General features: G+C 39.8%; 1 protein-coding gene across 4 annotated transcripts in view; it reads right to left on the bottom strand.

The window, feature by feature from the left end:
• WWP1 (WW domain containing E3 ubiquitin protein ligase 1) overlaps positions 1-26,189 on the bottom strand; it is a 150,875-nt gene that overhangs the window by 78,413 nt on the left and 46,273 nt on the right. For all 4 annotated transcript variants that reach the window (XR_001919118.1, XM_018058181.1, XM_018058180.1 and 1 more), the window contains exons 4-5: positions 21,674-21,812; positions 20,911-21,035 (exon numbers count right to left, since the gene is read on the bottom strand). Coding sequence is in view for 3 of the 4 variants with exons in the window: in XM_018058181.1 (XP_017913670.1) it covers positions 20,911-21,035; positions 21,674-21,812 (264 nt within the window). In the remaining variant the exon portion in view is untranslated. The remainder of the gene's footprint in view (positions 1-20,910; positions 21,036-21,673; positions 21,813-26,189) is intronic.

The raw sequence follows: 26,189 nt of genomic DNA, 5'->3' as shown, positions 1-26,189 counted from the left end.
TTGTTAAAAAGCATTTTGAAATCCCTTTAAAGTGAGTCTCTTGATGGAAAATACTTTTTTTTAAATTTTATTTTTTATTGAAGGATAATTGCTTTATAGAATTTTGCTTTCTGTCAAACCTCAACATGAATCAGCCACAGGTATACATATATCCCCTCCCTTTTGAACCTCCCTCCCATGTCCCTCCCCATCCCACCCTCTTGGTTGATCCAAAGCCCCTGAGTTCCCTGAGCCATACAGCAAATTCCCGTTGGCTATCTATTTTACATACGGTAATGTAAGTTTCCATGTTACTCTTTCCATACATCTCACCCTCTCCTCCCCTCGTCCATGTCCATAAGTCTATTCTCTATGTCTGTTTCTCCACTGTTGCCCTGTAAATAAATTCTTCAGTATCATTTTTCTAGATTCTGTATATAGGCATTAGAATACGATATTTATCTTTCTTTTTCTGACTTACTTCACTCTGTATAATAGATTCTAGGTTCATCCACCTCATTAGAACTGATTCAAATGCATTCCTTTTTATGGCTGAGTAATACGTCATTGTGTATGTGTACCACAACTTCTTTATTCATTCATCTGTCGATGGACATCTAGATTGCTTCCATGTTCTAGCTGGTGTAAATTGCGCTGCAATGAACAATGGGATACATGTGTCTCTTTCAATTTTGGTTTCCTCAGGGTATATGCCTAGGAGTGGGATCACTGGGTCATTCGGTGATTTTATTCCTAGTTTTCAAGAAAGCTCCATGCTGTTCTTCATAGTGGCTGTATCAATTTACATTCCCACCAACAGTGCAAGAGTGTTCCCTTTTCTCCGCACCCTCTCCAGAATTTATTGTTTGTAGACTTTTTGATGATGGTCATTCTGATCGGTGTGAGGTGATAACTCACTGTAGTTTTGATTTGCATTTCTCTAGTAATGAGCGATGTTGAGCATCTTTTCATGTTTGTTAGCCATCTACATGTCTTCTTTGGAGAAATGTCTGTTTAGGTCTTTTTCGCACTTTTTGTTTGGGTTGATTTTTTTTCTGGTATTGAGTTGTATGAGCTGCTTGTATATTTTGGAAATTAATCCTGTCAGTTGTTTCACTGGCCATTATTTTCTCCCATTCTGAGGGTTGTCTTTTCACCTTGCTTATAGTTTTCTTTGCTGTGCAAAAGCTTTTACATTTAATCAGGTCCCACTTGTTTACTTTTGTTTTTATTTCCGTTACTCTAGGAAGTGGATCATAAAGGATCTTGCTTTGATTTACATCATTGAGTATTCTGCCTATGTTTTCCTCCAAGAATTTTATAGTTTCTGGTCTTACATTTAGGTCTTTAATCCATTCTCAGTTTATCTTTGTACATGGTGTTAGGAAGTACTCTAATTTCATTTCTTTACATGTAGCTGTCCAGTTTCCCCAGCACCATTTATTGAAAAGGCCATCTTTGCCCCACTGTATATTCTTTCCTCCTTTGTCAAAAATAAGGTAGCCATAGGTGCATGGGTTTATTTCTGGGCTTTCTATCTTGTTCCATTGGTCTATATTTCTGTTTTGTGCCAGTACCATACTGTCTTGATGACTGTAGCTTTATAGTAGAATCTGAAGTCAGGAAGGTTGATTCCTCCAGCTCCATTCTTCTTTCTCAAGACTGCTTTGGCTATTCAGGGTCTTACTGTATTTCCGTATGAATTGTGAAATTTTTTGTTCTAGTTCTTGGGAAAATGCCATTGGTAATTTGATAGAGATCATATCGAATCTGTAGATTGCATTTGGTAGTACAGTATTTTCATATTGATTCTTCCTACCCAGGAACATGGAAAATCTCCCCATTTGTTTATGTCATCTTTGACTTTGTTCATTAGTGTCTTATAACTTTTTGTGTACAGTTCTTTTGTCTCCTTAGGTAAGTTTATTCCTAGATATTTAATTCTTTTTGTTGCAATGGTGAATGGGATTGATTCCTTAATTTCTCTTTCTGATTTTTCAGAAATGCAAGTGATTTCTGTGCATTGATTTTTCTATTCTGCAACTTTCCTAAAGTCACTGATTAGCTCTAGTAATTTTCTAATACTATCTTTAGGGTTTTCTATGAAGAGCATCATGTCATCTGCAAACAGTGAGAGCTTTATTTCTTCTTTTCTGATCTGGATTCCTTTTGTTTCTGTTTCTTCTCGGACAGCTCTAGGTAGGACTTCCAGAACTATGTTGAATAATAATGACAAAAGTGGACACCCTTGTCTTGTTCCTGATCTTAGGGGGGAAATGCTTTCAGTTTTTCACCACTGAGAATAATGCTTGCTATAGGCTTATCATATATGGCCTTTACTGTGTTGAGGTAGATTCCTTCTATGCCCATTTTTCAAAAAAGTTTTCATCATAAATGGATGCTGAATTTTGTCACAGGCTTTTTCTGCATCTATTGAGATTATCATATGGTTTTTATCTTTCAATTTGTTAATATGGTGTATCACACTGATTGATTTGTGTATATTGAAGAATCCTTGCATCCCTGGAATAAACCCAACTTGATTATTGTGTAATGAGCTATTTGATGTATTGCTGAATTCTGTTTGCTAAAATTTTGCTGATGATTTTTGCATCTATGTTCGTCAGTAATACTGCCTTAGTTTCCTTTTTTGTGTTGTCTTTGTCTGGTTTTGGTATCAGGGTGATGGTGGCCTCATAAAGTAAGTTTGGAAGTGTTCCTTCCTCTGCAATTTTCTGAAAGACTTTTAGAAGGATAGGAATTAGCTCTTCTTTAAATCTTTGATAGAATTCTCCTGTGAAGCCATCTGGTCCTGGGCTTTTGCTTTCTGGGGATATTTTTGATCACAGCTTCAATTACAGTGCTTGCAATTGGGTTGTTAATTTCTATTTCTTCCTGGAAGACTGAACTTTCCTAAGACTCTATCCATTTCTTCCAGGTTATCTCTTTTTTGCCATAGAGCTGTTCATAATAGTCTCTTAAAATCCTTTTTATTTCTTCATTGTCTAGTGTAACCTCTCCTTTTTCATTTCTAATTTTGTTGATTTGATTCTTTTCTCTTTTTTTCTTGATGAGTCTGGCTAAAGGTTTGTGACTTTTGTTTATCTTCTCAAGGAAACAGCTTTAAGTTTTATTAATCTTTACTACTGCTTCTTTCATTACTTTTCCATTTATTTCTGCTCGGATCTTTATGATTTATTTCCACCTACTAATTCTGGGGTTTTTTGTTCTTCTTTTTCCAGTTATTTTAGGTGTTAAGTTAGGCTGTCTATGCGATGTTTTCCTTGTTTCTTGAGGTAGGATTGTATTGCTATAAACTTCCCTCTTAGAACTGCTTTTGCTGCATCCCATAGGTTTTGAGTTGTCATGTTCTCATTGTTTTGTTTCTGGAAATTTATTGATTTCCCTTTTGATTTCTTCAGTAATCTGTTGGTTATTTAGAAACGTGTTGTTTAATCTCCATGTGTTTGTGTTTCTTACAGTTTTCTTGTAACTGATATCTAGTCTCAACGGAGAAGGCGATGGCACCCCACTCCAATACTCTTGCCTGGAAAATCCCATGGACAGAGGAGCCTGGTAGGCTGCGGTCCATGGGGTCGCGAAGAGTCAGACACTACTGAGTGACTTCCCTTTCACTTTTCACTTTCCTGCATTGGAGAAGGAAATGGCAACCCACTGCAGTATTCTTGCCTGGAGAATCCCAGGGACGGGGGAGCCTGGTGGGCTGCCGTCTATGGGGTCACACAGAGTCGGACACGACTGAAGTGACTTAGCAGCAGCAGCAGTCTCATAGCACTGTTGGAGAAGATGCTTGAAACAATTTCAAATTTCTTAAACTTACTGAGGTCTGATTTGTGACCCAAGATGTGGTCCATCTGGGAGAATGTTTGATGTGCACTTGAGAATAAGGTGTATTCTTCTGCATTTGGATGGAATGTCCTGCAGATATCAATGAGATCCATCTCATCTAATGTATCATTTAAGACCAGTGTTTCCTTATTAATTTTTTGTTTTGATGATCTGTCCATTGGTGTGAGTGGGGTGTTAAAATCTCCTACTATTACTGTGTTAGTGTCAATTTCTCCTTTTATGTCTGTTAGTGTTTTTCTTATGTATTGAGGTGCTCCCATGTTGGGTGCATAGATGTTTACAACTGTTATGTCTTCCTCTTGGATTGATCCTTTGATCATTATGCAGTGTCCTTCCTTATCTCTTATAATCTTCATTTCAAGGTCTATTTTGTCTGATATGAGGATTGCTACTCCACCTTTCTTTTGCTTCCCATTTGCATGGAATATATTTTTCCATCCTCTCACTTTCAGTCTATACATGTCTTTAGGTCTGATGAGGGTTTATTGTAGACAGCATATATACAGGTCTTGATTTTGTATCCATTCAGCCAGTCTTTTGGTTGGAGCATTTAATCCATTTACATTTAAAGTAATTATTGATATATATGTTCCTATTGCCATTTTCTTAATTGTTTGGGGTTGATTTTGTAGATCTTTTTTCTTCTCTTGTATTTCTTGACTATATAAGCCCCTTAACATTTGTTGTAAAGCTCGGTTGGTGGTACTGAATTCTATTAACTTTTGCTTGTCTGAAAAGTTTCTGCTTTGTATTTATTTCTCCATGAATTTTGAATGAGATCCTTGCCAGCTACAGTAATCTTGGTTGTAGATTTTTCCCTTTCAGTACTTTAAATATATCCTGACATTCCCTTCTGGCCTGCAAAGTTTCTGCTGAAAGATCAGCTGTTAAGTGTATGTGTTTTCCCTTGTATGTTACTTGTTGCTTCTCCCTTGCTGCTTTCAATATTCTTTGTGTTCAGTCTTTGTCAGTTTGATTAGTATGTGTCTTGGCATGTTTCCCCTTGGGTTTATCCTGTATGGCACTCTGCACCTCTTGAACTTGACTGACTATATTTCCTTTTCCACGCTGGGAAACTTTTCAACTGTAATCTCTTCAAAAATTTTTCTCTTATCCTTTCTTTTTCTCTTCTTCTTCTGGGACCCCTATTATTCGAATATTGGTGTGTTTCATACTGTCCCAGAGGTCTCTGTCCCAGACTATCCTCAGTTCTTTTCATTCTTTTCACTTCATTCTGCTCTTCAAAAGTTATTTCCACCATTTTATCTTCCAGCTGACTGATTCATTCTTCTGCTTCAGATATTCTGCTATTGATTCCTGGTGGCTCAGAGGATAAAGCATCTGCCTGCAACACAGGAGACCCGGGTTTGATCCCTGGGTTGAGAAGATCCCCTGGAGAAGGAAATAGCAACCCGCTCCAGTATTCTTGTCTGGAGAATTCCATGGACAGAGGAGCCTGGTGGGCTGCAGTCCACGGGGTCACAAAGAGTCGGACACAACTAAGCTACTTTACTCACTCAGAGTATTTTTAATTTCAGTAATTGTGCTGTTCCTCTCTGTATGTTTATTCTTTAATTTTTCTAGGTCTCTGTTAATTGATTCTTGCATTTTCTCCATTTTGTTTTCAAGGTTTTTGATGATCTTTATTATTGTTATTCTGAATTCTTTTTCAGGTAGTTTGTCTATTTCCTCTTCATTTATTTGGACTTCTGTGTTTCTAGTTTGTTCCTTTATTTGCATAGTATTTCTCTGCCTTTTCATTATTTTTTTTTAACTTACTGTGTTTGAGGGTCCTTTTTCCCAGGCTTCAAGGAAAGCTGAATTCTTTCCTTGAAGAAGGTTGAATTCTTTCTTCCTTTTGGTTTCTGCCCTCCTAAGTTTAGTCCAGTGATTTGTGTAAGCTTCCTATAGGGTGAGATTTGTGCTGAGTTTTTGTTTGTTTTCCCTCTGATGGGCAAGGCTGGGTGAGGTGGTAATCCTGTCTGCTGATGATTGGGTTTGAATTTTAGTTTTTTTGTTGTCTAGATGAGGCGTCCTGCACAGGGTGCTACTGGGGCTTGGGAGACACTCGGTTTTGTATTCAAGTGGTTCTGTTTGTGTGAGTTCTATTTGATACTCCCTAGGGATTACTTTGGAAGGAATGATGCTAAAGCTGAAGCTCCAGTACTTTGGCCACCTCATGTGAAGAGTTGACTCATTGGAAAAGACTCTGATGCTGGGAGGGATTGGGGTAGGAGGAGAAAGGGACGACAGAGGATGAGATGGCTGGATGGCATCACTGACTCGATGGACGTGAGTCTGAGTGAACTCCGGGAGTTGGTGATGGACAGGGAGGCCTGACACGCTACGATTCATGGGCTCGCAAAGAGTCAGATACAACTGAGGGACTGAACTGAACTGAACTGAACTGAGGGTTAGTTCTTGTTTTCCTCCTTTTGCATTCCAGTCCCCTGTAATTAAAAGGACACCTTTTTTGGGTGTTAGTTCTAAACGGTCTTGGAGGTCTTCATAGAATCATTCAACTTCAGGTTCTTCAGCATTACTGGTTGGTGCATAGGCGTGGATAACTGTGATATTGAATGGTTTGCCTTGGAAATGAACAGTGATCATTCTGTCGTTTTTGAGATTGCATCCAAGTACTGTATTTCGGACTCTTTTGTTGACCATGATGGCTACTCCATTTCTTCTAAGGGATTCCTGCCGACAGTAGTAGATATAGAGGAAAACAAGAGAATTGGAAAGACTATAGAAATCTCTTCAAGAAAATTAGAGATACCAAGGGAACATTTCATGCAAAGATGGGCTCGATAAAGGGCAGAAAAGGTATGGACCTAATAGAAGCAGAGGATATTAAGAAGAGGTGGCAAGAATACACAGAAGAACTGTACAAAAAAGATCTTCATAATCAAGATAATCACGATGGTGTGATCACTCACCTAGAGCCAGACATCTTGGAATGTGAAGTCAAGTGGGGCTTAGAAAGCATCACTACAAACAAAGCTAGTGGAGGTGATGGAATTCCAGTTGAGCCATTTCAAATCCTGGAAGATGATGTTGTGAAAATGCTGCACTCAATATGCCAGCAAATGTGGAAAACTCAGCAGTGGCCACAGGACTGGAAAAGGTCATTTTCATTCCAGTCCCAAAGAAAGGCAACGCAAAAGAATGCTCAAACTACCACACAATTGCACTCATCTCACACACTAGTAAAGTAATGCTCAAGATTCTCCAAGCCAGGCTTAAGCAATACGTGAACCATGAACTTCCAGATGTTCAAGCTGGTTTTAGAAAAGGCAGAGGAACCAGAAAGGCAGAGGAACCAGAGATCAAATGGCCAACATCCGCTGGATCATGGAAAAAGCAAGGGAGTTCCAGAAAAACATCTATTTCTGCTTTATTGACTATGCCAAAGCCTTTGACTATGTGGATCACAATAAACTGTGGAAAATTCTGAAAGAGATGGGAATATCAGACCACCTGACCTGCCTCTTGAGAAACCTATATGCAGGTCAGGAAGCAACAGTTAGAACTGGACATGGAACAGACTGGTTCCAAAAAGGAAAAGGAGTACCTCAAGGCTATATATTGTCAGCCTGCTTATTTGACTTCTATGTAGAGTACATCATGAGAAATGCTGAGCTGGAAGCAGCACAAGCTGGAATCAAGTTTGCCAGGAGAAATATCAATAACCTCAGATATGCAGATGACACCATCCTTATGGCAGAAAGTGAAGAACTCAAAAGCCTCTTGATGAAAGTGAAAGAGGAGAGTGAAAAAGTTGGCTTAAAGCTCAACATTCAGAAAACTAAGATCATGGCATCTGGACCCATCACTTCTTGGGAAATAGATGGGGAAACAGTGGAAACAGTGTCAGACTTTATTTTGGGGGGCTCCAAAATCACTGCAGATGGTGATTGAAGCCATGAAATTAAAAGATGCTTACACCTTGGAAGAAAACTTATGACCAACCTAGATAGCATAGTCAATAGCAGAGACATTACTTTGCCAACAAAGGTCCATCTAGTCAAGGCTATGATTTTTCCAGTGGTCATGTATGAATGTGAGAGTTGGACTGTGACGAAAGCTGAGCACCGAAGAATTGATTCTTTTGAACTGTGGTGCTGGAGAAGATTCTTGAGAGTCCCTTGGACTGCAAGGAGATCCAACCAGTCCATCCTAAAGGTGATCAGTCCTGGGTGTTCACTGGAAGGACTGATGCTAAAGCTGAAACTCCAATACTTTGGCCACCTGATGCGAAGAGCAACTCACTGGAAAAGACTCTGATGCCGGGAGGGATTGAGGGCAGGAGGAGAAGGGGACAACAGAGGATGAGATGGCTGGATGGCATCACCGACTTGATGGACATGAGTTTTCGTCAACTCTGGGAGTTGGTGATGGACAGGGAGGCGTAGCATGCTGTGATTCATGGGGTCGCAAAGAGTCGGACACGACTGAGCAACTGAACTGAACTGAACTGAACTGAACTGAACTGAGGGTTAGTTCTCTGGTAGTCTAGGGTCTTGGAGTCAGTCCTCCTACTCCAAAGGCTCAGGCCTGATCTCTGGTCAGGAATGAAGATTCCACAAGTGGTCTGTTATGACATTAAATGAGATTCAAACAAACATCAAAAAATGAGAAACCAAAAGTGAACACCAGACAAACAGCTGTTACAAAATCAGGCAAATAATATTTAAAATAATGGAATATACATATACACCCACGACCAAAGTCAAAACAGTCCAGCAAAAATAAAGTACAGCAGACTGACCTAGCAAACAAAGGAAATCAAAAATATATTTATCAGGTAAGAACAAAACTAACTAAAGCACAAACTGGAAAACAAAACTAATGCAAGGTGTCAAGTGGGGAATAAAGCAAAGAAAACAAAACTAACAAATATGTTGAGAGGAAAGAAAAGAAAGAATAGGTATGCAAATTTGAAGAGCTAGATAAAGATTTATATATATTAAAGATTAACTGCAAGGGGAAAAGAACAATAGGAAAGGCAAACAAAGGAATAAGTATAGAAAAAATGTAACAGATTTAAAATTTTTTGTTAATTAACATTATAAAAAAAATGGAAGAAAAAAGGAAAACTCCACAGAACTTCAAGAAAGCCCAACATAAAGCCAGAGATTTATAGCAATAAAAAATGTGGCTGAATATACACATATATATATACTCCCATAAGCAAAAAACAGTCCAACAAAATTAAAGTACAATAGATTGACCCAGCGAACAAAGGAAACCAAAAATTATATCTACCAGAACAAAATTAACTAAAGCACAAGCTGGAAAACAAAACTAAAGCAAGGTGCCTATTGGGGAATAAAGCAATGAAAACAAAACAAACATGTTGAGAGGAAAGGGGAGAAAGAAAAGAAAGAATAGAAATGCAAAGTTAGATACAGGTAGATAGATATATATGTTAAAGATTAACTGCAAGTGGAAAAGAACAGTAGGGAAAGCAAACAAAGGAATAAATGTAGAAGAAATTATAACAGGTTTAAAAAATTAAAATTAAAAAAAGAGAAAGGAAGATTTTTTTCAAAAAAGGAAAACTCCACAGAGCTGCAAAAGCCCAACATAGAAACAGAGATTTGTAACACCAATAAAAAATGTGACTGAGGAAAAAAAAAAGTTCAAAAGCTTAGCTGGATTTCATATTGCCAGTAAAGTCGAGGGGGGATAAAAGGAAAACAGAGGGGGGATAAAAGGAAAAGAAAAGAAAAGAAAAAAAGCAACCAAAGAATGTACAGAACAAGTCAAAACATAAGAATAATAAATGTTTTTCTTGAGTCACTGCTGTCACCCCTTTCTCTCGCTGGGAGTCACAGTCCACCTCACCTGCCTGGGATGCCCTCCAACACTGTGCTGGTCTCTGGACCTGCTGTGGGGGCAGCCCAGATTCTAATCTGGTCCTACTCCCCTGTGTTCTTGCCTCCAATGTCCACAGCTATCAGAACTAGCGCGTTTTCTTTCATGGGGGCTCTCAATTTTCTTTTATATATTCCATAGACACAGAGTGTGCCTAGTTGATCATGCGGATTTAATCCGCAGCTTGTACAGTTGGTGGGAAGGTTTGGGGCCATGTTCCTTACCTACACTACCCCTGGGTTTCAACTGTAGTTTTATTTCCACCTTTTATTTTTTTATGTGGGTCGTCCACTGGGGTTTGCTCCTGAGGCTGCCCTGGTGGACTTGGGTCTGCACCAGTGAGGGCCAGGTGTGGAGGTGATGCAGCTGCTTGGGTCACAGGGGTTCTCGCAGCATCAGGTACTCGGGGGAGTTGGCGGTTAGGGCAGAAGGAAATACAGCGTTCTAGAAAGATATGGCAACCAGCATTGGCCAATACACTCCAGTGTTCTTGCCTGGAGAACCCCCTCTGACAGAGAAGCTTGGCAGGCTACAGTCCACAGGATCACAAAGAGTTGAAAACAACCGAAGCGACTCCGCATGCACAGATCCAAGACTTTTTTGCCTGTGGTAGCTCTGCCCCAGTGAAGGCTGAGCATGAAGGTGGTGCAGCTGCTGTGGCTGCGGGGACCCTGGTGGTGCCAAGTGTGCAGGGACTCGGACTGTCTCCATCGCAGGAGTTATGGCCATGCTGCTGCTAAGTCCCTTCAGTCGTGTCCGACTCTGTGCGACCCCATAGACGGCAGCCCACCAGGCTCCCCCATTCCTGGGATTCTCCAGGCAAGAACACTGGAGTGGGTTGCCAGTTCCTTCTCCAATACATGAAACTGAAAAGTGAAAGTGAAGTCGCTCAGTCATGTCCGACTCCTCGTGACCCCATGGGCTGCAGCCCACCAGGTTCCTCCGTCCAAGGGATTTTCCAGGCAAGAATACTGGAGCGCGGTGCCATTGCCTTCTCCAAGTTATGGCCCTACCAGAGCCTTTTTTCGAACCTCTTGCAGCTGGTGATCAGGCGTTTCTGGGTCCTCTTTCTTCATAGCTCTGCCCGTTCAGGCACTTAGAGGGTCCCTCGCCTGGGGTCCTTCTCTGTTCAGTAAGTCAGGCACTAAAGGGGCACTCTGGGTGGGGTCCTACTCTGTAGTTCAGCACCTCAGGCATTTGATGGGCCAGCCTCTCTATTGTTCAGCTGCTGATGCTGGCTGTGGGGAGAGAGAGGCTATAGTGATGGCTCCACCCCCTATGTGTGACTCAGCAGTATCACCTTGCTTCTGTGGCTGCCCAGCTTTCCTCCACAGGCATTTCCCACAACGATCTCCTTCCTCACATCCCCTCGATCTGTCTCTCCACAGTCAACAGCAGCCCTCACTCTGGGATTGCTCCACAATCCCTAAACTCCAGCTCCCAGCCACTGTGCCGTCTAGGGGACCCTCATCCCTGGCCAGGGTATGTATGGCTGTGGCAAGGACTGTCTGATTCTCATTCCATTTAGGCTGCCACAGATCAGCTGTGTCACTCTCAGCCTTAAATGTTTCTCCTCTGACTCAGACAATTGCCCCCATGTGGGGATCGGACCCCTGTTTCAGTTCCCCAACCCACTGAGGGCAGGTCCAGTCCTACTAACACTCCTGTTTTGTCCCCCTAGTTCCTTCATCCTAACGAGTTTTGCATGGGTCTATATATCCTTTTCCACTGCTCAGGTCCTCCTGTTGGCTCTCAGCCGGTGTTCTGCATGCACTTGCGTTGGAAGGTGTATTTCTGATGTATCCGTGGAGACAGATGTGCTCCACGTCCACCTGCTCCTCCATTATCTTGTTCTCCTTCTCTCATCTTTTTTTTTTTTTTAATGTAAATGTTTGGGTTCTCATCCTTGAAAGATTTCCTGGGTATGCCCACTTAGTATCGATAATATCTCTCAACTCTTTGAAGATATTTTTCTACTGTCTTATCCTACTACTCTTAATTATGTTAAGTCTGACTTATAAATCTTCACAAATGACCTATTTTGCTCCACAGATGGGTTTGGTCTTTCAGTTCAGTTCGGTTGCTCAGTCGTGTCCAACTCTGCGACCCCCATGAATCACAGCACGCCAGGCCTCCCTGTCCATTGGTGTCAGGTATTCCACTTTGATGAAAGCATGACTTCCTCTTTATCAGCTTGCTCTTAATATCATGAATCATGGATTTATTTTTCATCAGTGTTCAAAAACCCTACAGCCATTATCTCTTAAAATATCTCCTCTACTCCACCCTCTAATCCAGGGCTCCAAAGAAAGGCAATGCAAAAGAATGCTCAAACTACCACACAACTGCACTCATCGCACGTGCTAGCAAAGTAATGCTCAAAATTCTCCAAGCCAGGCTTCAGCAATACGTGAACCATGAACTCCCTGATGTTCAAGCTGGTTTTAGAAAAGGCAGAGGAACCAGAGATCAAATTGCCAACATCCGCCTGATCATGCAAAAAGCAAGAGAGTTCCAGAAAAACATCTATTTCTGCTTTATTGACTATGCCAAAGCCTTTGACTGTGTGGATCACAAGAAACTGTGGAAAATTCTGAAAGAGATGGGAATACCAGACCACCTGACCTGCCTCTTGAGAAATCTGTATGCAGGTCAGGAAGCAACAGTTAGAACTGGACATGGAACAACAGACTGGTTCCAAACAGGAAAAGGAGTACGTCAAGGCTGTATATTGTCACCCTGCTTATTTAACTTCTATGCAGAGTTAATGAGAAATGCTGGACTGGAAGAAACACAAGTTGGAATCAAGACTGCCAGGAGAAATATCAATAACCTCAGATATGCAGACGACACCACCCTTATGGCAGAAAGTGAAGAGGAACTAAAAGGCCTCTTGATGAAAGTGAAAGAGGAGAGTGAAAAAGTTGGCTTAAAGCTCAACATTCAGAAAACAAAGATCATGGCATCTAGTCCCATCACTTCATGGGAAATAGATGGGGGAACAGTAGAAACAGTGTCAGACTTTATTTTTTTGGGCTCCAAAATCACTGCAGATGGTGACTGAAGCCATGAAATTAAAAGATGCTTACTCCTTGTAAGAAAAGTGATGACCAACTTAGATAGTATATTCAAAAGCAGAGACATTACTTTGCTGGCTATGGTTTTTCCTGTGGTCATGTATGGATGTGAGAGTTGGACTGTGAAGAAGGCTGAGCGCCGAAGAATTGATGCTTTTGAAGTGTGGTGTTGGAGAAGACTCTTGAGGGTCCCTTGGACTGCAAGGAGATTCAACCAGTCCATTCTGAAGGAGATCAGCCCTGGGATTTCTTTGGAAGGAATGATGCTAAAGCTGAAGCTCCAGTACTTTGGCCACCTCATGCGAAGAGTTGACTCACTGGAAAAGACTCTGATGCTGGGAGGGATTGGGGGCAGGAGGAGAAGGGGACGACCGAGGATGGGATGGCTGGATGGCATCACAGACTCGATGGACGTGAGTCTGAGTGAACTCCGGGAGATGGTGATGGACAGGGAGGCGTGGCATGCTGCGATTCATGGGGTCGCAAAGAGTCGGACACGACTGAGTGACTGAACTGAACTGAACTGAATCCAGGGCTCAGGAAACTATACACCACAGGCCAAATCTGGCCCATTACCTGCTTTTGTAAATGAGGTTTTATCTTAACACAGCCATGTTCATTCATATACATATTTTCGATGGCTGCTTTCTGACTACAATGGAAGAGCTAAATAGATGCAACAGAGATTATATAACCTGCAAAGACTAAATATTTACCATCTGGTCCTTTATAGAGAAAATGTTTGCCAACCTCTGCTTATGGGTGACTTTTTGTAATTTGTAATCTTTGATGGTGAGTTCATTTTCTGATCTTAATGTAAGGGTAACCTGTGGGCTTTAGTACAGGCAGAGTCTGTTTCTTAACTGTGTCAGTGGTGTGAAGATACTCTACTACAGGAGACTAAGCTCAGCTCCCCATTAGGCTGTGAGTCAAAACTGCTCAGCATCATACACTAATATAACTCTAGCTTATAAGTTTTCTTTGCCTTTTTTTTTTTTTCAAAGAAGGGCCTTGCAGACCACCCTTGCCTCTTTGCAAAACTCATCAAGGCCATAGAAAGCTGCCCTATTCAGGACCTAATTGTTCTGCGGTGGGAGGTTCTTTATAACATCAAGCCTTTCACAATTCTAAACATGGAAGACTGGGATATAACATTTACGAGTCATTAAGTTGAGAACTCTCACATAAATAATTTTATGTGTGTGGGGGGGTGGAATATGAGGATATTATTCCATTATTGTATAAACAAACCAACTCTGACATATTTGTTCATTCAGTATGTGAATGCATGGTGTGTGTCAGATACTGCACTCTGGGAAAGCAAGATAAACCTGGATTAGCCTAAAGTAGGCCTCTTTCCTACCATCACTTCACTTATTTCCTTCAATAGATTTACCACCAGAATTGGGAGTGGGAGTCCACCTCCCCAACTGAAGTGAAGTCTCCAAGAGAGCAGAGATCTAATTCAGTGGTGTGTCCTCAATATTTGACAAAAGGCAGGTGCTTAATAAAGTTTAAAATCAACTACTGAGATAGGGCTGCCCTCAGGAAACCTGCAAGGCAGTAGCTGGTTTTCCTCCTGCCTCCTAGACACTCTTAGTCTCATTCACCGATTGGCTGCGCTAGTCCTCACTGCTGCACTCGGGCTTTCTGGTCATGGCGAGCAGGGACCACCCTTCCTTGTGGTGCGTGGACTTCCCCTTTGACGGAGCACCGGCTCCAGGCCCTCAGGCTTTAGCAGCTGCAGCACGCAGGCTCGGTGGTTGAGGCATGTGGACTCCAGGGTGCACAGGCTTCAGGAGCTATGGCACGAGGGCTGTTGCAGGGGCTCAGCTGCTCCACGGCACGTGGGATCTTCCCAGACCACGGATGGAACCCGTGTCTCCTGCGATGGCAGGTGGATTCCCATACGCTGAAGCGCCAGGAAGTCCTCTTCCTTAGTTTTGACTGGGCAAAAGAACAGTCTTTCACCATGGGCTTGTCAAAAACATATACTCTTTCTCTACCACAGAAAACAAGAGATCTTCAAAAATCCCGGTCTTCATGGCATTTTATAGAATTAGACGGGAGCTCACAGTTACATTCTAAAGCTGTTTTTTAAAAGTGCTTGCATATAGTACTATCTATTGCAAAGGAACAAATTATCGTAAAATTCAGTCACTTAAAATAACAACAGCCACTTAATCTTGTTCATAGTTTCTGTGGGCCAGGAGTTTGGGAGGGGTGGGAAACTCTGCCTAACAGGTGACTCATGTACAGAGCTGACAAGCTGGCATTGATGAAGCCACCTCAGTTTCCTCTCCACCTGGGCCCCTCCACGGACTTGTCGACAGTCTTCACAATGGTGACTTGTTTCCTGGAATGAGCCATGTAAGAGACCAGGGCAAAAGCTGAAATCTCTTCACTCATCAAGTCTTGGAGGTCACAGACCATTACTTCTGCATATTCTATTTTTCACATAGACCATCTACGTTTCAGTGTGGGAGGGGACTACAGAAATGCGTGAAATAGAAGACAGGGATATATAAGGGCCACTCTGGGAGGTGGATAAATAGGATAACAGGATACAAATAAACAGGATAACAGGATTTTAGCAAAGAACGAGTACATTAGGTTACAAAAGCTTGTAAGGAACACTCTCAAGAATAACCATCACATCATACTATAAGCTAGTGTGCTAGGTTCCCATCTCCTATTACATAACAAAATAAATTTCAGAATTTATGAAAAAAAATTAAAGTAAAAATAAAGCTACAATGTGGAAGAAAATGGATAATTATTAAATGTAAGTACTGGAAGGGATTTCTTGAGCTCAGTAATAATAGAAAATGAATAAACTTTAATGACTGAAATAATATTAAACTTCTATAAATAAAAACTGGGAACAAAAATAAGGAGGTAAATGATTAGCTGGAAGAAAAAAAGAGCTTTCACAAATTGGTGAGGAATAAAAGGAACAAACCAGCCAAAAAAAAAAAAAAAAAAGTAAGAAAATGACAATCACAAATTATGAAATATGACTGATCAATAAACATCTGACTTAATTAAAAGTTAAAGAAATGTTCTGGTAAGAAAGATATTCATCTTTTTTATCTATTAGTATAGCAAATATTTCCAAATGGGCACTCTCATATGCTACATTTTATGTACAAATTCTTTTAAGTTTTAAGGAAAGCAACTAAACAGCCATGCATAGCTAAGAGGCTTAATACTATTTTCCCTTCCACCAAGTAATTTCAATCCTAAAAATCTTTCTTAAGACTAGAAACACACGTATCACCAGCAATAAACATATTGTTTGTTCAAATCCTGGCTTAAAATATCTTAGGTTGTTCTGATATTAAGTGAATTTTAAAAGGAGAACTTAAGATTCAGTTAACTAAATGCTAGTTAACTAAAATAACTAGCATTAACCAAGTAAATTAGGCTAAAAACAAAATATTTTAATAAATTTGACTATGCTCTGTCTTCTACAATAAATGACACATTCTTCTGCTTTGTTTCTCTGTCATTCAATGTAAAGAGATAATATTCACTGTAAATCATTTTGGACATATTCAATCTGAAGTGATCTTAATGGATTTCAAAATACTTTTGTTGATAAAAGCTAATAACACAATGAAAAACAAAAAACAGTGTAATTCCAGTGTTTAAAAGGCAGCTATCTGACTCCTCTCTGGAGTGTTTCAAGTGGCTCTGACAGTTTCAAAACTGAAATATAAAATGAAATTCTGTATTCAGTCCAACCTTGGAATTAGCTACACTACTCTTACACTGTTCACCCATGAATATAATGACAAGGATTTACTCCTTGCCCAAATTCAAGTAAGGCTCCTCTGAGCTGTCTTCTCGACTAAGCCTCGACCTTGGCTATAAAAACACAAGCACAAAAGATTTTATCCACCCTACTCTTCCCCAAATGAAAACACTTTAACAAACAGTAACACAGTTTTAACAATTCAAGGAGACTCTAGATTCTAGCCTGCCTTGAAAGAATCCACTGTCTGTTTCAGGCAACACCTGTGACAGGACACCCTTTTCAAGAGGTTTGACTAGAAAGGGCTTACAATGGTGGAGCCTTCCTTTGTCCCTGTAAGATGTGTGTGTGTCCACTATTCAGAAGTCTTTCTCAAGAGTCAGAAAGCTATTCCTCCAAAATGTAATCATCAGGAAGGATGGGGTCTCAGGCTTTGTGGGAGAATAAAATTCTATGCAATTGGGAAAGCTGGCCTAATTACATTTACACTGATCAATTCTTTGTAATTTCTCACTTCCCTGACTGCACTTAGTTTCCACTCACCCCTCTTTCTACTCCCCTATTCTCCCTCTGAAATGCCCAATTACCTCTATATAAATTGAAGATTTGTATCAGGGGCTTCTCTGATAGCTCAGTTGATAAAGAATCTGCCTGCAAAGCAGGGGACCCTGGTTTGATTCCTGGGTCAGGAAGATCCACTGGAAAAGGGATAGGCTACCCACTCCAGTGTTCTTGGGCTTCCCTGGTGGCTCACCGGTAAAGAATCCACCTGTAATGCGGGAGACCTGGGTTCAACCCCTGGGTTAGAAAGATCCACTGGCGAAGAGAACAGCTACCCACTCCAATATTCTGGCCTGGAGAATCTACCTGCCAACACAGGAGATGTGGGTTTGATCCCTTGGTCGGGAGGATCCCCTGCAAAAGGAAATGGCAACCCACTCCAGGATTCCTGCCAAGGAAATACCATGCACAGAGGAGCCTGGGGGGGCTACAGTCCACGGGGTCACAGAGGGCTGGACACGACTTGGCAACTAAACAGCAGCATGGTTGACTATCAGTTCATATTACACCATGAAGGCTGAAGAAGTAAATATCTTCAAAAACAGATAAAAAAAAAAAACTATTCAAATGAATTAATCCTTGGCTCTATCCCAAATATATCAGGAGAGCAGATATATAAAAACATGAACTTATGAGAAGAAAATGTCAAGGCCCTGAGTATAGGAAGAAATTAGCCTCATAAATCTGAAGAGGGACAATGTTCAAGTGCTAAACCAAGAGGCTGAATCAAAGGCAACCAAGGATTTTATCAACTATGAATATGTCTATTACTTCTATTTAAAATTAAGCAGCGAAGAATAAGAAAATCTGCGATTATTTCTGTTCTTGACCAATTCACTTGTGCTTAGTTGCTCAATCATGTCTGACTCTTTGTGACCCCATAGACATAGCCCGTGAGGTTCATCTGTCCATGGAATTCTCCAGGCAGGAAAGCTGAAGTGGGTAGCCTTTCCCTTCTCCAGGGGATCTTCCCAACCCAGGAAGTGAACCCATGTCTCTCACATTGCAGGCAGATTCTTTACCGTCTGAGCCACCATGGAAGCCCCAAGCAATTAACTTAGGTTAATTTATTTAATCAACAAAATGATTGACTGGGATTAATGGTCACAGGTTTCTCTTGCATTTAAGGCACTATGATTCGATAACATTTTTAATTTTTGAAGTTAATTTACTAGTTTACTTCCCTTTTTGTTATAAGCTAAGTTGTGTCCCCCTCCTCCAACCCCCACCCATTCATATGTTTAAGCCGTAACCTCTGGTACCTCAGAAGGTGACTTTTTTATATGGCAGATCTCTAAAAAGGTAATTAAGTTAAAATGAGATCATCAGGGTAGTCCTAATACAATGCGACTGCTGTCCTTTCAAGGAAAGGAAACTGGACACAGATATACCTGGCGTGCTGCAGCCCATGGGGTCACAAAGAGCTGGACACAACTGAGCAACTGAACTGAACCGAACTGATGCACATACATAACGAAAATCGCGTACAGATTTAAGGGAAAGATGGCTAGCCACAAGCCAAGAAAAGAGTCTTCTGAAATAACCGACCCTTTAAACCTCTTGATCTCAGGCTTCTATCCTCCAGAACTGTGAGAGAGTACATTTCTTTTGTTTAGGCTACCCAGTCAGTGGTGTTTTGGTATGGCAGTCCTGGAAAACTAATATACCTTTCAATTTTCAAAATAAATTCAAAAAAAAAAAAAACAAACACTGACTGCCTAGGATATACAGGATGTTCCTACTATAATTTCTTAGACCTCTGACTTCAAGACATATAAGAATGTTTATAAAATTTTGATTTTCCTCTGAGAACATTCTGCCTAATTAAGTCATAAGAGATAATTTTAAGTATATACAGTTTATAAGAGTTTCATTTCCAAGCATATAGACATTACAACCTTCCCACAAAATCACTTTGGCAGATAAACATTGTAATCTTTGTACAGAACATAATTATAATCTTTATAGGAAGGTTCAGTACGGCCTAATGTAACAGATTTGGAAACAATGTAAATGGCAACAGTAGGAACATGGTTTAAAAATCATGGTTTGTGGTAAAATATTATGAAACTACTAAAATTAGCTTTCAAAGAATACCACTGAATTACACAGAGAAATGCACACGATATAACATTGAGAGTTATGCAGAATATGAAGCTGAATATCATCCCAATTATTATACATGTACACATATAGACAAAATTCACCAAAATATTAGCACTCATTATCTTTAGGCTGTGAGATTATGAGAAAAAAATCACTGTACTAGAAAAGAGGTCCCATGTAAAAGCTTAATGCAGAGTAGAAACAGCATATAAATAAGTGAAACCAAATAGTCAATTCTGAAATAACATAGTTAAACTGAGAGGCGTTACATATTTATACCAATAATGCCACGAAGCTGGGGGAAAAGTACAAATCCAGCCACCATCAGACCAAGCAATGTACGTTTGCATACAAGACCTACTACTTATTTCTGTCACAAAGATGAAGTGAATGACCAAAAGCCATAACATAACAGAGAATTAAACTTCCAATGCCTTTTTTTTAAATTACTATACATAAACATTGGGACTTCCCAGGTGGTGCTGGTGGTAAAGAATCCGCCTGCCAATGCAGGAGATGGGGGTTCAATCCCTGGGTCAGGGAGATCCCTTGGAGGAAGGCATGGCAACCCACTCCAGTATTCTTGCCTGGAGAATCCCATGGACAGAGGAGCCTGATGGGCTACAGTCCATGGGGGTCACAAAGAGTCAGACATGACTGAAGTGACTTAGCAAGCACTCATACATAAAAATTAGTGTGGCTTTTACATTTTCTTGACTCATAACTCCTTATGTCCAAAAACTATATAAAAAACAGATTTTTCAGTTAATATGAATTTTTTGTTAAAAACAGATTTTTTTTTAAAAAATTGACATTTTAAAAATAAGCATTTTAGCACATTTGTTAGGAATAAGAAAATTTCTAAGGAAATAAGATGACGAACATAAAGATTTACAGTTGTATTTGAGTGAACTATCAGAAACTGCCTAAACATCAAATAATAAGAAATCAGTTAAATCATCCAGTTTTTAATACTCTTTGGATCACACAATATTTTGAGAATTTCATAAAAGCAATTTCTCAGAATTAGAAGTAACAAGTATTTGTAGACCAAAATTTTTGTATACCATGATAGAAAGTTTACAATACTTAAACTACTTTTAAGAATTCTTATGCTAGAAAAATTTTATGTAATAGAAACATAATGTTCATATTATATTCTTAAATGAAAAAGAAGAGGATAAACCAATAAATACAAAGGAGAAACAAAATGTGTCTATAGTTATCTCTGGATAGTAAAAATTACAGGTAATTTTTATATTCCTCTGTGATTTTCTATAGACTCCATATTTTCAAAACATGAACTAGATAATGAAAAAAGAAAATTAAAGACTCAGAATCTATTTTGTACAAACAAAATTGTTATTAGCTAAGAAACAAAGAATAGGCTCAGATAATGATTATTGTTTTCAAGTCTTTGAATATAAAATAAATCACTGATGATCACTGATAAAAGGGTATATTCACAGATGTCTGGGGTTATTTTGTATAAATTTCTTGGATAGAGAAATGCCAGTGTACATATTTCATATAATGTTATAAACTTTTAAAAAGTCACAGGCAATAAATGAATCTCTCCTATTATAAATATAAAACTTTTTTTTTGGCTTTTAGACTTCAAGATATTTTAAGAATGTCTAAAATAAAGTTAAAAAAATACAAAGATTAGAACAAAAAACTTACATTTTCTATTGTGTATTAACAGAGCTTGTTTCAAATCTACTGTTGCTCTTCCTAATAAAGCATCTGCTTTTAGAGTATGATGACTCCAAACTCGAAATTCCAATGTAGTCTGTGGGGTCACATTTCTGTAAGGGTAAAATTGTTACAAAAATACAGGAGAATACATTTACTTCAATAACTTTGAAAAAGTCACAAATTCAGCTTATTTAAGGAAAAACACTACATGAAACAGTAAACTAGCTGAATTATAAATAAAAACATTTATTTTCAAGTACATTAGGAATTCAATAACTAAACAATTTCTGTAATTGACAAACCAAAACACCAACAATACATCAAAAGTCTCATTAAGACTTCACAATAACATTACTTCTACCTGAACAAATATCTAAAGATTTAAGATAGCTAAATGCATTAGTTATAATACTTTTACTATATACAAATTTGTAACACTGTATTTTAGAAATGCCAAGTGGTTTTCTGCTCTATTTATTTTTACAAGAGAAAATATGATTATATGGAAAAAGTCTGTAAAGCACAAGCAAGGATTATTATGCTTCATTTCAGAAGAGAATAAAATTAACCAAAACTTTTTTCACATTTAAAATTGTCTAGTCACACTAAAATATAGAATTCCTTGCTCTGAAGTTATCTTACCAAAATAACAACAGCAAATCACCAAAAAAACATTCCCACCACCAGAAAAACATTCCCCAAACGACACTCTATTGAAACTTTTGCATTCTTTACACCAGATACTTACACAGTTAGCTGTTCGTCCCATTTTGGATTAGAAGAACTACTGGATTTTGCTGTTTTCTTACTTTCTCCATCTGCAGCTACTTCTGTATATATTGCTGTTCCAAACCAGTTCTTTTTTCTTTTTAGTTTGGCACTAGAAACTAACAAGAAACACAATAACCACTAGTGAATATATTTAGCCACAAAGTGTGGGTGTGCTAAGTCGCTTCAGTTGTGTCCGACTCTAGGGACTTCCAAAGTGGCGCTAGTGGTAAAGAATCTGCCTGCCAATGCAGGAGACTTGAGTTCGATCCCTGGGTTGGGAAGATCCCCTGGAGAAGGGCATGGCAACCCACTTCAGTATTCCTGCCTGGAGAATTCCACGGACAGAGCAGCCTGGCGGGCTACAGCCCATGGGGTCACAAGGAGTCAGACAGGATTGAAGCGACTTAGCACACAAAATAGTATAAATCAATACGAATGGAATCGTGCTTCTTGAGCAACTCAGACTCTTTTTGCTGGCAAGATGAAGAAACAATACAAAAGGGCTACTGTCAACGCCCGAGAACATTTGGCTTTAAGTAGTTTTACTGAAATATATTCACATAGCATATAATTCATCCATTTAAACCGCACAATAGTTTTCATCATAGTCACAGGAGTTGTGCAACCATCATCACAAGCAATTTAAAATATATTTATTACCCCAAAAAGAAACCTCATACCATTAAGCAGTCACCCTTCTATTCCATCCCACCTCCTCCTCCCCACCAGCCCTAGGCAACGACTCATCTACTCTCTGTCTCTATAGATTTGCCTGTTCTAAACATTTCAAATAGTGGATTTAGATTCACATAACATGGTCTTTTGTGACTGGCTTCTTTCACTTAGCATTCTTTCTAACTTCATCCAGGTTGTAGCATACATGAGTATTTTCATTGATTTTATTTACACATAATGTCTCACTGTATAGGCATACCACTTTTTATTTATACATTCAGCAGCTGATAGACATTTGGGTTGTTTTCACTTTTTGGCTATAAACATTCACTTAGAAGGCTTTGTGTAGACGTCTGTTTTCATTTCTCTTACCTAGGAGTGGAATGGCTGGGGCTTCTCAGGTGGCTTTAGTGATGAAGAACCTGCCTGGCAATGCAGCAGACTAAAAGACACATGTTTGATCCCTGAGGGAGGAAGATCCCCTGGAGAAGGGCAACCCACTCCAGTATTCTTGCTGGAGAATCCCATGGCCAGAGGAGCCTGGCGGGCTACAATCCATAGGCCTGCACAGAGTCAGACATGACTGAAGCGACTTAGCATGCACACACACACGGTAATTCTGTTGAATAATGGCTAGACTATTTTCCACAGTGGCTGTACCATTTTAAATACCCAGCTGCAGTGTATAAGAGTTCTGATTTCTCCACATCTTTGCTAATTCTAAGCTGCCTCCAGCATTAAGAGAAAGGTAAGTGTCTTCAGATTCAATGTATCTATTAACCTCTCTGTGAGGTAGTATTCATAACTTACCCATCTGAAATTACACAAACACTGCCAATTTTTAAAAAAATGCTTTTCCTAGGAAGTTGGTTTCAAAAAAAGGAGGTTATCTGCCTTTTCAAAGAAAAATTCTGAACTCAAAATGTCACTACAGAAGTTAATCATACCTCTTTACAGAAAGTGAATTTGAAAGTGAATTTATCTGACTTGGAGGAAGACTTGTTTAATTTAGGCTAAACATCTGATTTTTAAATAACTTTTAAAACTACTAATTCAAATGGGGAATACATAATTTCAGAGCAAAGTAATGACTACCAAGTAGTAATAAGAACTTATCAAGATCATTTCTATAGTCAATCACCTATGAACACTGTGAGTCTGAGATAAGAAGGGAAAGCCATCTGCATGTTATACGTGTATCACATGTTAAACTGTGAACATAAACATGCTGATGCAAGCTTACACTCTACGGTGAGGAACAGTAGTGTAAACAAGTAGTCACAGAAATAAGATGTGAAAAAAGCCATAGCAGAAGTAGACTATCTGAAATACAGCAGTCCTCAGTTCACAACTGAAGAACAGACAGAGATTCAAAGGCAGCACTATACTTATATACCAGGAAGTGTTTAATGTTACGTCTGAAGTGTTATTATTAGGGTGATGGCAAAACTCATTTTCATCCTTCTCTGTTTCAAACTGCTCTAAACTCTGTATCACTAACGTGATACAGAAGGAATAGATCTCCCCCTAAACATCCCCCAACCAAAGTTATTCACTCCAAATGAATCCTCAGTATACGCTGGACTTATCTGTGTACTGGAAGAAGGGAAAGGCAGTATTGGATGGTGTTAACAGCATAAGACATCTTTTCAACAAATGGTGCACAAACAACTGGACATCCACATGCAAATAAATAAATGTAAACAGAGATCTTATATCCTTAATAGAAATTAACTGAAAATATATTACAGACTTAAAGGCAAAACATAAAACTCATAGAAGATAACACAGGAAAAACTTTAGGTGACTTTACGTATGGTGATAGATGTCTTTTTAGTTATGACACCAAAGGTATGATCCTTGAAAGATATAACGTACAACTAGCACTTAATTAAAATTCAAAACTGCACTGTGAATGACAGTCAAGAGAATGAAAAGGCAAGTCATAGTTCAGTTCAGTCGCTCAGTCGTGTCCAACTCTTTGCGACCCCATGAATCGCAGCACGCCAGGGCTCCCTGTCCATCTCAGACTCACGTGATGCCATCCAGCCATCTCATCCTCTGTCCTCCCCTTCTCCTCTGCCCCCAATCCCTCCCAGCATCAGAGTCTTTTCCAATGAGTCAACTCTTCGCATGAGGTGGCCAAAGTACTGGAGCTTTAGCTTTAGCATCATTCCTTCCAAAGAAATCCCAGGGCTGATCTCCTTCAGAATGGACTGATTGGATCTCCTTGCAGTCCAAGGGACTCTCAAGAGTCTTCTCCAACACCACACTTCAAAAGCATCAATTCTTCGGCGCTCAGCCTTCTTCACAGTCCAACTCTCACATCCATACATGACCACAGGAAAAACCATAACCTTGACTAGATGGACCTTAGTTGGCAAAGTAATGTCTCTGCTTTTGAATATGCTATCTAGGTTGGTCATAACTTTTCTTCCAAGGAGTAAGCGTCTTAATTTCATGGCTGCAATCACCATCTGCAGTGATTTTGGAGCCCCAAAAAATATAGTCTGACACTGTTTCCACTGTTTCCCCATATATTTCCCATGAAGTGATGGGACCGGATGGCACGATCTTCGTTTTCTGAATGTTGAGCTTTAAGCCAACTTTTTCACTCCCTTCTTTTACTTTCATCAAGAGGCTTTTTAGCTCCTCTTCACTTTCTGCCATAAGGGTGGTGTCATCTGCGCATCTGAGGTTATTGATATTTCTCCTGGCAGTCTTGATTCCAGCTTGTGCTTCCAGCCCAGCGTTTCTCATTAACTCTGCATAGAAGTTAAATAAGCAGGGTGACAATATACAGCCTTGACGTACTCCTTTTCCTATTTGGAACAAGTCTGTTGTTCCATGTCCAGTTCTAAGTGTTGGTTCCTGACCTGCATACAGATTTCTCAAGAGGCAGGTCAGGTGGTCTGGTATTCCCATCTCTTTCAAAATTTTCCACAGTTTCTTGTGATCCACACAGTCAAAGGCTTTGGCATAGTCAATAAAGCAGAAGTAGATGTTTTTCTGGAACTCTCTTGCTTTTTGCATGATCCAGCAGATGTTGGCAATTTGATCTCTGGTTCTTCTGCCCTTTCTAAAACCAGCTTGAACATCAGGGAGTTCACGGTTCACGTATTGCTGAAGCCTGGCTTGGAGAATCTTGAGCATTACTTTACTAGCATGTGAGATGAGTGCAATTGTGCGGTAGTTTGAGCATTCTTTGGCATTGCCTTTCTTTGGGATTGGAATAAAAACTGACCTTTTCCAGTCCTATGGCCACTGCTGAGTTTTCCACAGCAAGCCACAGACAGGGAGAAAATACCTGCAAAAGACATATCTGATGAAGAACTATTGTCTAAAATACACAACAAACTCTTCAGAGTCAACAATAACAAAACAAACAACCCAATGGACCAAGGACCTTAACAGACACCTCACCAAAGATACATGGATAACAAGTAAGCATCTGAAAAGCTCAACAACACATGTCATCAGGGAAGCATAAATTAAAAGAACAGTAAGATATCACTACACACCTACTGTTGTTCAATTGCTAAGTCGTGTCCCACTCTTTTGCCACCCCACTAACTGCAGCCCATCAGGCTCCTCCTGTCCACAGGATTTCTCAGGCAAGATACATTGGAGCAGGTTGCCATTTCCTGTTCCACGGGATCTTCCCAACCCAGGGATCGAACCCACGTCTCCTGCATTGACAGGTGGGTTCTTTACCACTGAGCCACCAGTGAAGCTCACATACCTAATAGACTGGCCAAAATTCGGGACACCAACCACAACAAATGCTGGGGGAATATGGAGCCACAGAAACTCTCATT

The sequence above is a fragment of the Capra hircus genome, chromosome 14, assembly GCF_001704415.2.
Source record: "Capra hircus breed San Clemente chromosome 14, ASM170441v1, whole genome shotgun sequence".
Classification (NCBI taxonomy): domain Eukaryota; kingdom Metazoa; phylum Chordata; class Mammalia; order Artiodactyla; family Bovidae; genus Capra; species Capra hircus.
This window is presented reverse-complemented; position numbering and strand designations above follow the sequence as displayed.